General features: G+C 34.0%; 1 protein-coding gene across 1 annotated transcript in view; it reads left to right on the top strand.

The window, feature by feature from the left end:
• LOC131942703 (uncharacterized) overlaps positions 1-11366 on the top strand; it is a 60115-nt gene extending 48749 nt beyond the window's left edge. Inside the window, exons 47-60 of the mRNA XM_059302613.1 lie at positions 1284-1581; positions 2967-3084; positions 3429-3640; positions 4471-4662; positions 5281-5389; positions 5846-5971; positions 6424-6564; positions 7336-7584; positions 8009-8101; positions 8209-8394; positions 9372-9572; positions 9993-10175; positions 10508-10749; positions 11198-11366. Coding sequence (XP_059158596.1) covers positions 1284-1581; positions 2967-3084; positions 3429-3640; positions 4471-4662; positions 5281-5389; positions 5846-5971; positions 6424-6564; positions 7336-7584; positions 8009-8101; positions 8209-8394; positions 9372-9572; positions 9993-10175; positions 10508-10749; positions 11198-11242 — 2395 coding nt within the window. The 3' untranslated portion in view covers positions 11243-11366. The remainder of the gene's footprint in view (positions 1-1283; positions 1582-2966; positions 3085-3428; positions 3641-4470; positions 4663-5280; positions 5390-5845; positions 5972-6423; positions 6565-7335; positions 7585-8008; positions 8102-8208; positions 8395-9371; positions 9573-9992; positions 10176-10507; positions 10750-11197) is intronic.
• Positions 11367-12123: the final 757 nt, after the last annotated feature.

The following is a 12123-nucleotide window of genomic DNA, read 5'->3' as shown; positions in this document are numbered from 1 at the left end:
CACGTTTTTATTAACTCAGCTTCGCGTTTGTGTGTTTGTTGTTAAAATTGACATCTAGAGACCGTAATTAGCTTAATTTAATTACGCCCCAAGGACCATAAAATTGAGGACATGATTTCTAAAGATACCGACAAGACTGGAGGCTTATTGACACAGTTACTTCGGCCCCAATCGATGTGAGCGCGCTGGCCGTGATCGTATAGTGGTTAGTACTTCGCGTTGTGGCCGCGACAACCCAGGTTCGAATACTGGTCGCTCAAGATTTTTTTAGTCCGTGTATTTATAAACACTTAGTCAATTCATACTTAATCAAGTCATTAGATAAAGTAGAAAATAAACTATATAAAAAACTTTTTTAAAAACCACGTTTTTCATGTGTAGCAACGGACTAAAAAGGAGAAAATAAAATACTTAAAAAAAACTTTTTAAAAAACCACGTTTTTCTTGTGGACTAAAAAGTAGAAAATAACTATTTACATACATTTGATGACAAAAAACGTGGGTCGGGCAGATGGGTCGGGAAATTTGATGGTGAACGTACCCACGTTTTTTGTCATCAAATGTATGTAAATAGTTATTTTCTACTTTTTAGTCCACAAGAAAAACGTGGTTTTTTAAAAAGTTTTTTTTAAGTATTTTATTGCGGGTTTTTTTCCTTCATTTTTTAGTTATAAAAAATACTATAAACATCAAACACATCCAATTTTTAGTAAAATTTGACAGAAACCAAACAATCAGGTTTTTATAACCATATTTATTTTAATCAGATTGCACATGATTTAAAAAAATATTTAATTGGCCTTTTGTGACTAATTTAGAGACAATTCTTGTTGGTATCCATTCCTTTCTCACAGATATTCAGCGACCAGAATTTTACTAAACTAAAATCTATAGCCACAATATATTTGTTACAGGTTTGAATCACTAAGAATAGACTAATTTTTTAAATTAACCAACTAGTAAGACATAGGCCCCCTAGTCAGAATTTAGATGTGTAATCTGAAATATTAAAGCTGTTGTAACTTGATTTTTGTTTTGTTGTTTATTATTAATTTTTCTGGCAATGATAGATACTTATATTATGATAATTCAGCATTTTTATTAAACAATACGAATTTACAGCTATTTAGAAAACTAGATCTAGATGGTAAAATAAGGCTAGTAAGTCAGTAAGTGTCTTATATGGACAGAAATATCAGTTATTATTCTAACTTTAAAACAAAAACCATTTTTTTATCATGAAATAAGTTATTTAACTATTTTTTTTTAAATGTTACTTTCAGATGTGCACCACGCACACCAATCCCATCTTTCCCCACTGAACCACCTGCATCCCCTGAACCAAATGGTCCTCCACAACAACCAGACCAATCAAACACACCTAGCGCAATATTTCCAACCTACCCTGATGATGTCAGCACACGAGGTGAACCTCTAGAACCGGTTACCATCCCATCTGTGATATCAACCCTTGCCCCAGTCACCACACAGTCAACCACCTTGTCACCAGATGAAGATCCTTGCAGCTACCAGGCTATTGATGACTGCAATGCTCTCAACCTGCTTTGTAATGTCCCTATTGTAAGTTCATGTGTTAGTTAACCTACTGTCTTAAATAGATAAACATAGATACCAACTTTCTTATTATGCCCAACAGTAAATTCCTGTGTTAAATGTTAACCCATTACATTCGTTAGCTCTTTCATTGTTAAGCCCCAAATGACAAGCACATTTAGATACTTAGGATAGGCCTGAACAGTAGCAATAATTAAGATAAACGGAGCCCAAGCAATAAACCAAAAGATCTCTCATAGAAAATTTAAACTGCACAAGAAACTTCAATAAAATGTCCTTGCCATAAACATCAATACTTGATCAAACACAGGTCTTAGCATTCAGTCCACTGCCTCTAGTTCTAATGATCATTTTTAAAAATAATTTCAGTTTTATTTACACTAGAGACAAGCTGGTAAGTTTTGAATAGCATTATAAAAAAATTTCCCTCTTTTATGTGTGAACAAAATACATTTTAGACAAATTTTAATCTATCAAGTAAATACAGTTGAACACATTTAACCTTGGTTAACTCGCCATCCCTATTAAGTGGATGTTTGTGAAGTGGAATCACCAAAATCTCTGTATGTTCCAACATTTTATAATTTTCTCCATAGGATCGTTTTTGTGCCAAGGACATATGGGGGCCGCCACATAAAGCTCCCTCTACTTTTGTCAGTCACTGGTAATATTCCTGGCGGTCCCGCTAGACAGTCCTGCCTCTGCCAGCAGCAATGCCGTTGGCCTACACGTCTGCCTTAGCCTTAACTGCTTTCTTTTTTCTCGAGGCGTCCAGTTTAGAGCCATTCTTGAGATGTCATCTGAATTCATTCTTAGGACGTTCCCCATCCATCACCATCTTCTTTTTTCGATTATTTCAGAAACTTCTTCCATTTCTATGTCAGCCAGTAGTCTATCATTTGAGATGGTGTTAGGCCAGTGGATGTCTTTTATCCTTCACCAGCGCTTTGTTTGTTATTAACTGTGTCAAATGTTTTATGTGTATTATCTCTAGCAACAAAAGGGGGCCAAATTTACCACATAACATCAGTTACCTGGATCCCCATTACCACGTGCCAAATTTATAACATGAATGAGTGTTGCAACATGTGATATTAAAAGAAAGTTTTTGTGGTTATTTTTTCACAAATAACAAACAATAACAAAGGATAAATTAATAAGTTTTGTATTATTAAAAAGGACTACTTTTTTATACAGGAGTGACAGAATCCCTTTAATGTAAAGTAATATGTCCAGTCTTGTGATTAGTTATGTTTACGCTAGCATTCACTACCCATGTTTTAAGATTATGTACATTTTTACATCATGCATATCACTTCATGTAATTATTGTCTAGCACTACAATATTAAAAAGAAAATATTAAACAACGTATTTGAATGTCGTGTTCCAGGATACTTGCAAGGCTGCAATTTGTCCTGGCACCCAAGATTTGTGCCAGTATTTGGTCTCACAACAGTTCACATGTGCGCAGACGGATAATCTCAAAGTTCTTTCCAAGAGATGCAACAGTAAGTTCGGGCTGTTTTTTTATTACTGTTGGTTAAGTGTAGGCCAACTTTGATGGTTCTTTTTTAATCTATATATTACAACAGACTTTACTTTAGAACCAATTATTCAAGTAACCCTACTATGTTTTTTATTTTATATACATTTTTGCAAAGAATGCTTTCATCCTTGTTTTTTTTAATCAACGTAGGCAATCTGTTTTTGTCATTAATCTTATAGGCCTAATGTAGTGTTTCTCTGTTATTACACATATTGTTTAGGGAATTTTAAATCAGTAAATATGGTAGATCATTAAAAACAAAATATTTAAGGGATGATAAACAAAAATGAAATATTCTCATTTAAGAACTGTGTGGTGCCAATATGGAATTCATATACACATCCAGAACAGACCAGCCATCTTGTGCCAAACCCACTAAGTCTGACATGGTTAGCCAGAACGCCAATGATGATGTAGGCTTTATCTGTGCCTGTGAGGACGGTTATGTCCAGAGCAGAGCAGAATGTGTCAGGCTGTCAGACTGTGGTTGTGTCATGCCCAGTGGGAAATATTATCCTGTAAGTTGTTAGGTCTAACAAAATATTATCCTGTAAGTTGTTAGGTCTAACAAAATATTATCCTGTAAGTTGTTAGGTTAAACATAAAATATTATCCTGTAAGTTGTTAGCTCAAACAGAAAATATTATTCTGTAAGTTGTTGGATATAAATATTATCCTGTAAGTTGTTTAACAGAAAATATTATCCTGTACATTGTTTAACAGAAAATATTATCCTGTAAGTTGTTGTACAGAAAATATCCTGTAAGTTGTTTGATATAAAATATTATCCTGTAAGTTGTTGTATAGAAAATACCCTGTAAAATGTTGGGTCTAACAGAAAATATTATCCTGTAAGTTGTTGAATATAAAATAATATCCTGTAAGTTGTTGTACAGAAAATATTGTCCTGTAAGTTGTTAAGTCAAACAGAAAAAACTTACTGCATCCTTTTGATGTACCACATAATTAATCACAGAAAAAATAAAATAGCTTTCTGTTATCAATACATTTTCTTTAGTGATGTGAAGCCTAACAATATTTTCACTTTTTTTTATTATCATGTATATTTTTACTATCTGTAACTATATATAACAAGGACTATTTCGGTAAACAAAGGTTGAGAATGGGATCAGGAAAAATATCATATGATCCCTTCATACAATGCCCTGGTACTTATCCTGAGGATTTCACTCCTTTGTGCATCCATTTTTTTTTACAAAAATATCATTTGATAAAACATCATTTTGAAACTATAATTTGCCTTGCTTATGAATTAACTTTTAATTTCACCCATCCATTACATAACAATTTATTCATTCATTATTATTTTTAAAATTTCTATTCACAGCCTGGTTTCCAGTGGCGCTCAGCCAACTGCGCAGAACTCAAGACATGTTTGGGTAACAACAATGTTGACGTGCAGGTGTCTTCCTGTGGTAAAAACACTGAGTGCGCCAACACTGAGAAAGGACCTACGTGTGTATGTAAGAAAGGATTGTTTGGTAACCCAGATATGCCACAAGGCTGTGAGAAAGGTGAGGTCTAACGATTTTTAAAACATGTTTTCAAATTATTTATATTACAATGGGTAAAGATAATGGCCTAATTTTTCATTGCACACAAATAGTTATTAACAAAAATGACTTAATTTGTGCAAAAAAATATTAATTTCTGAATATTTTATAAGCATATCTTTTTATTTAAAAACCCTAAACATCAATTTTTAAACTTGTCAACATTCTCTAAATGTTTAAGGAACATTTAGCAGATTGGGAGTATACCTTTTTTCTTTTACTGCTAACCAACCTCAGATGTTTTATTTAATTTTATATTCATCCTCACTGTAATTAAACTCAACTCAAACATGAAAAGTGGGAATAGTTTTAAACATATAACTTTAAAACATTGAAATTGAAAGAAATTATAGCAATTCAATGTAGTTTAAACTAATAAATCATTAATATACAATTACTGATATAAACAAATGCTATACAAAACACTAATTTAAAAATTTACTGCTTCTTAATTGAGGTAATTAATTATTTTTTTTAACAAACCTGTGGGTCATCTCATTTTTTTTCCTCCCAAAAGATTGAAAATGTATTTTAAAATGTTTAAGGATTTATGTCATCAAATATGCACACATTTATTAGGTGAGGTCTCCGATGATGGTAGCAAAACCTGCTACACCTATGCTACAAACTCCGGTGATGAAGAACGATGTGACTGTAACATGGGTTATGCCTCCAGTTGTGAGGAATGCTTGGGTAAAAACACATTTTTAACTCCAAATGTGAAGATTTTTTTTTCTACTTTTGGTTGTTATTTTTAAATTGATAAAGGAGGTAGTTTATTTTTTACACTAAATGACACTGATAGATAATGATAATTCTAAAAAAATTGTTTTTACCCCATTACACATCTTTTTAAAAAAGATTTTTAACTTATATCTACAGTTTAAATAATATTTTTACCTCCTTTATTATTTCACTGAGATTGAATAAAAAAAGCATTCATATGTGACTGAAATATTATGTTTTTCAAAATATTTTTTTAGAAAATATGTTAACTTCCAATATTACTTCTTACAACTTTCAAAGAATTGAAAATCTCTTTGAAGAGCCAAATTTAAAGTCTTAGGAACTTGTTTTGGTCACTTTAAGCACCATTTTCCCCTATAGGCTACAGCTGTCATTTATTTATTACTCCATCTTAAACTTTAGACATGGACGAATGTGCCGAAGGAACCCATCAATGTAATCTGGCCTATGAGAAGTGTGTCAATGTACGTGGTGGCTACAGGTGTGACTGTGCTGATGGCTACACATTCAAGGGAGGAAAGTGTGTTGGTAAGAGTTGTCAAACATGAAACTAATTTTCCCAATTTTCCACTCCTATTTTTAGCTAAATTAAATTTTGAAGAACAAAATTTTTAAAAAAAAATACTTTTTTAGTCAAGTTTTAGAAATTGCAAATGGGTTTTTTTAAATTATCATATTTTATGAAGCAAAATCGGTTTGATAGAGAACCATGTATGATACATGAATAGAAAATGTATCAAAACATATTACAGTTGCACTAACTTCTTGGTCATCTTTCATATTCATAAAAACAGCTTAAATTTTGATTTCTTTACCCCTAAATGTCTTATTCAGAATGTGCAATATTCATGTAGCTACTCTTTAGATGATTCTTTAAAAAATCACGATCAAAATAAAAAAACAGTTTTCTTTTTCCAACATTAGTTTTTATCTCTAATTAGATTAGTGAATAAATATAATTGATTACAATATCCCTGCAGATCTGGACGAGTGTTTAGAGCAGCCAGGAATCTGTGGTGACAACTCCCAATGTACCAACAAGGTTGGTTCATATGAGTGCAGCTGCTGTGTTGGCTACTTATGGAACCCAGTCTCAAAGAGTTGTGAACGAGATAATGCCGGTAAGTATAGCATGACAATGCCAGTAAGTATAACATGACAATGTCAGTAAATATAACATGACATTGTAAGTATAATGTGATATGGTTGGTAAGTATAACATGACATTGTCACTAAGTATAACATGACATTGTCACTAAGTATAACATGACATTGTCACTAAGTATAACATGACATTGTCAGTAGGTATAACATGACAGTGTCAGTAAGTATAATATAACATTGTTAGTAAGTATAACATGACATTGTCTATAAGTATAACATGACATTATCAGTAAGTATAACATGACATTGTCAGTAAGTAGAACATGACATGGTTGGTAAGTATAACATAACATTGTCAGTAAGTATTTGGAAATCTTCATTCCTTTGGTTTTATTAAAAACACTGTAATGATTTTAAAAATGTATATAATCAGAAGGTTACAAAAAGAAAATAGAGAATAAACCTATACTAAATGGTAGAGTTCATTCTCATATTTTTATTTACATAAGTGCAGCTATACTGTTTTCAATTATGTATTATTCTATTCCATATTAAAATGTTGAAAACCTTTCAAAAAATTAATCCTGTACCTCTTTTCTGGGGTAGTTGTAATTGTTAATTTCTACTACTAATTTTTTTTATTTTCCTTTCTCTCAACCTTGAAATATATTTGAATGAACTACTGAACAATTATAAACAACACTTTTAAATTGATTTATAAAAATTGTGGTAATAGCTTACATTGTTTTAAGTATGAAACAGAAACAAATTTTGTTTCTTTCCAACAGGTGTCCCTGACCTCCCAGATGGCGCTGCTTGCTGCGCTGTCTGTAACGACGCTGTTCTCTGCGATGAATCCATCAGCAGCCCAATACCTTATTGCTACACTGATAATGGAGAGAACAAGCAGTACTCAAGCTACATGAAACTCTACCAGGATCGATGCATCAACAACCAGCCATTTGATGGAGACAAACTATTGAGAGGAAAATGTCCTGCTGAACCATCTGTACCACCAGTCGAAGGCAATGATGGAGGTGAAATTTTAAAAATAATAAACTGTTTTGTCAAAAGGCAGTGCTTCTAAAAATAATGAACTGTTTTGTTAAAAGGCAGCGCAAAAAAACTTGCTCCAAGTTCAAATCTTGATCATGACTGTATTTTGACTCAAATTTCCTAAAGGCCAACTGCTTACTACACCATCATTGTGTTTATCATAGTTGTAAAATTTGGTCCTATAGGCCAATAAGATCTAGTAATTTTATTTTATTAATCCGGTTTTGAATTTAATTTGCTATCTTGAATTTAAATCTGACAAGATTTTAAAATCCTTTCATTTTTTTTCTTTAGTTATGCACTGTTAAAACTAAAAATTGAGTTAGTGTTGTAGCCACTATAACTATTTCGACTCCTTTATTATATTAAATGCCTGTAATCAACATGAGTGTTTTGTGATCCTAGGTAATCCAGATACACCAGCTCCATTCCCAACTTCCTGTGATGCTCCATCACTTTGTTCAGCAGTGCCACCTCCTCCTCCAAATCTGGCTTCAGGTAAGAGAACTCTTCAATATTAGGAAACATCAGGCTTTACACCTTAGAGTTTTTAGTAGCAGGAGAATATAATACAAGTTATCCATTGTACATCTTTCAATTTCTAGGTCCAGTTTGTGGTCCAGCTAACTCACAGACCCCAGAGAGCTTCCCATCATACTGTGACATGGTTAAAGCTGAATGTAAGAAATCAGGAAATCCTGCGGACTTGCCAAAGACTTCACCAATTAAAGCCAACCCAGGCAAATGCATTGGAAGTGGACAAGCGCCACCATCAACTCCTCCACCACCACGTAATTTATTTTCTTAATCTTTATATGTCTAATTAGATAACAAATAAGCTAATTAAGATCAGACTTTTCATTTAGTTGAAATATTTCATTAACATTTTTTTCTAAAGTAAATAAAAATAAATATGTAAATGATATATTCATTTAAACAAGATGATACTATACATTTGAGGAAGTTTTAAGTACTGAACAACATAACACTCTTTTTTAAAATTATTAACCCCTTTTAGACTAGTTAAAATATAAACATTACATTGTACATGTAGGGGGTCGGCGTGGTCAAGTCGGTAAAGCTCATGGTTGCTAAACCGAAAAGTCTCGAGTTCGAACCCTCGGGCAGATGAAGCTCGTTAGCTGGGGACAGCCACTCTTCTAGGAGAGACAACTCCAAAATTAAACAACTGCTGCCTTGTAGTTTGTTCTTTGTTGGACAAAGGCTATGGAAGCAAATCCAAAAAGAAAAGCAGGCTGAAATCGGAGTCAACGGCCTCAATGGTGCATAACCAGTTGACACGTAACGCTTAATTGTGTTGGAGGCGTGGTCAAGTCGGCAAAAAGCTCATGGTTGATAATTCGAACAAAGTCTCGAGTTCAAACCCACTGGCAGATAAATCTCGATCCCCTTCAACACTAATAATTAAAACGAAGAAGAAGAAGAAGAAGATTGTACATGTAAAAATAGCGACTAGCATGACCTGTAGCACAATGATTAATACATTTAGAAATAAATGTACTTGTTTTTTCTTACAATATATCACATTTAATACATGTTTTTATAATATTACAAATGGTTTGTTGAAATATTAAAATTTCTTTAATTTCAAAGCACTTGACCTAACATTTAGCAAATTTCTCATCTCTAATTCCTATGTCTAATTCATCATTTCTAATTTGTGATCTTTAATTCATCATCTCTAATTGGTGATCTTTAATTCGACATCCTTAATTCCTCATCTCTAACTCGTTTCTCTAATTCCCAGCTGCGGAACCAATTTTCACACCCTGGACCCCCTACAGTACCTGCCAGCTTGTTGTGCCAGGGGCTGAGTGTGGTGTGGGTATACAGATCAGAAACAGAGAGCTCGCACCTTACGATGATGGCAGAAAAGTTAGAGATGTCGCTAACTCTGAGCTAAGCTCCAACAGACCGTGTTATGTTCCCTGTCCTAAACCAGAATCAGGTAGGCTTACATACTGTTAATACATTTCCTTTTGCTCTTTATCATTATGCTGCATAAAAGAGTTCCTCAAAGCTACGAAAAGGAATTTATATAAAAACATATACTTTTACCAGTGTTCGTCCCACAGAAAATGTTGACTGGAAGAAACACTGATTGAAAGTTTAGAAAATTTAAGTTTGCTATTTACTGATGTACTCCAGTATTGTGCAGAAACATATCTGCCAGTTTTTGTATTCAAATCTATTTGACAATGTGTATTTCTTTTGCTATAATAGCTTGTATAAAAAATCATAGTTTTCTTAAACACTTATTTCATTTTTATAAATAATTGTCATCATTAATGTGAAAATGTTTGATCTGTACAAATAATGTTTATTACTCTTTATTATTGAAACTATATATTTTTTTGTATGCTTATAGGTGAGCCTGCAGATTCCAACTGTCCAGAGACCAGTTTCTGTAATGCCGTTGAACCTGTCTGTGGTTCCATTGGCACAAGCGCTGCCAGTCAGTTCAAGAGTGAGTGTGAACTCAACGTCACAGCTTGCCAGAAATCTGATGTCCCACACAAACTTTATGCTGGAGACTGTGATGCTGAAGACAGTAAGTTGATTAATTAGTCTTTTAATATTTCCTGTGTATATAGGTAATGGATAGTAATTTAAATATGTGATTTGTTTTTAATTCATATTCTTGAAATATCTCATATGTGTAGAGTCAAAACTGAATCTGTATGTGCTAATGGATAACATGATTTGAAGTATAATTTGTTTTTATAAAACTTTTGTACAGTTATTTTTCATTTCAAAATCCTTCACCTGTCATTGGAAAATGTAATTCTTTTTATATCAATGGCAAGAACGAGTTCAATTTTAAACATAGATTAAATTCAGTCGCATATGTTTTGTGTAACCAAATTCATTTTAACTCCATAGGTGGAGCTAAGAAACGTTACTGTGAAGAGGCTGGGCCTGTGGATGATCTAATGACTTACAATGTAGAAAAAGATGGCCTACACTGTGTTGGCCAGCCAGTGAATGTTGGGAACTGTGGCAACCTGTTGTGTAGCGGGGCTGAGGGCACTTGCTGTAAGGCTGTAGAATACGAGAAGATTCAAGTGGTGGCTGAATGCTTTAGCCAAGCCACTAAGGAGTCAGTTGGTCAGGAAAAACACACGGTAAGTCATGGTGTGGTAAGTGCGTAAAGGTGATTTGATGTCGTCCGTTGGAAGTTGGCTTTTTATTTGTGTTTAGACGCAGCTAGAAATTTTGCAGACATCCCTCATTTTGTAAAACGTTACCCACAAGTAGATAGGCCTACATAACCCATATAATACTTATGCATAATAAAATTATTAAAAATACAAACTAAGATTTAGCTAATTTAAATCCAGGTAGATGCGTTGATTTTTGTAACAGATGCATAGGCTTATATAAACACACACACAAACTCACTTACACATTTATAAATATTACAAATACATATATATGCCCTGTCCATACCACCCGATGTCCAGACCCACCTTGCATGTGCCCTAAACACACTAATAATTTTTACAAATCAAAAAGATGTTAGCAGTAACATTTTCTTAAAGTTCTAATATATTTCTATCCTTTTTTTCTCAGTATTTCTCTGCTACTAAATGCATGTGCCAACCACTCAAACCCTAGATTTGAATTGGAATTTTTAGCCAAGATTTGAAAATGAATGGAAACTCAATATGGACTCTGAATTAAGATTAAATTTATGTTCAAGCAAAATCCATCACTGAAATAAAAATTTTGAAGATGGAAATTATTCTTTTTCTTCGTTGTATAAAAATAATTTTAGATTCTTGTTGATGTTTGTTTGTGTGTAGAATTTACATCAGGTACATCAGAAAGTAAAAAAGGGGTCTATTCAAATAGGCTACACTAGTGTGATAGACATTGCTACTTAAAACTTACACTTATGGCATGTATTATTTACTTGACTTATATATATATACTATACATGCAGCGGCATAGCGAGGTCGGGTGTCACTCGGTGTGGCACTTAATGGTGCCACCCCCTCAGAGGCGTAGCGACTCTTCCCGGGGACAAACTTTGCACCCCCCCCCACCCCGAACTTTCGATTTGCACCCCCCCCCCCTCAAATTTTTTCTGTATATTTTACTATTTTTTTTGCCTTGGTGTCACCCCCCTAAATGGTGTCACCCGGTGCGGTCCGCAGTCCCGCCCGCCCCCCCCCCCCCTCTCTACGCCTCTGTATACATGTTATGGGTATATGGAAGGAACGTGCCGCTTCAAAACGGCCCCGACATAAGAGCCCCCGTCAAATGGGCCAGTGACAATTGGACCCCGACAAATAGGCTCTCGTCACTTAGGCTTCCGACAGTTGGGCTCCCGCCATTTATGCTCCCGTCATTATGACTCCCGACAAAACGGCTCTCGTTATTACTACTCACGTCAAATAGGCTCCCAACAAAAGGGCTCCTATTAATACTTCTCCCGTAGAGACTAAGTATCCCGCGAAACGGCCAGTGGGACCCCTTCATCAATTCTCTATAGA

The sequence above is a fragment of the Physella acuta genome, unplaced genomic scaffold (assembly GCF_028476545.2).
Source record: "Physella acuta isolate Inbredline_101_S28 unplaced genomic scaffold, ASM2847654v3 ptg000421l, whole genome shotgun sequence".
Classification (NCBI taxonomy): domain Eukaryota; kingdom Metazoa; phylum Mollusca; class Gastropoda; family Physidae; genus Physella; species Physella acuta.
The sequence above is the reverse complement of the archived record's forward strand: the minus strand, read 5'-3'. Positions and strand labels throughout refer to the sequence as shown.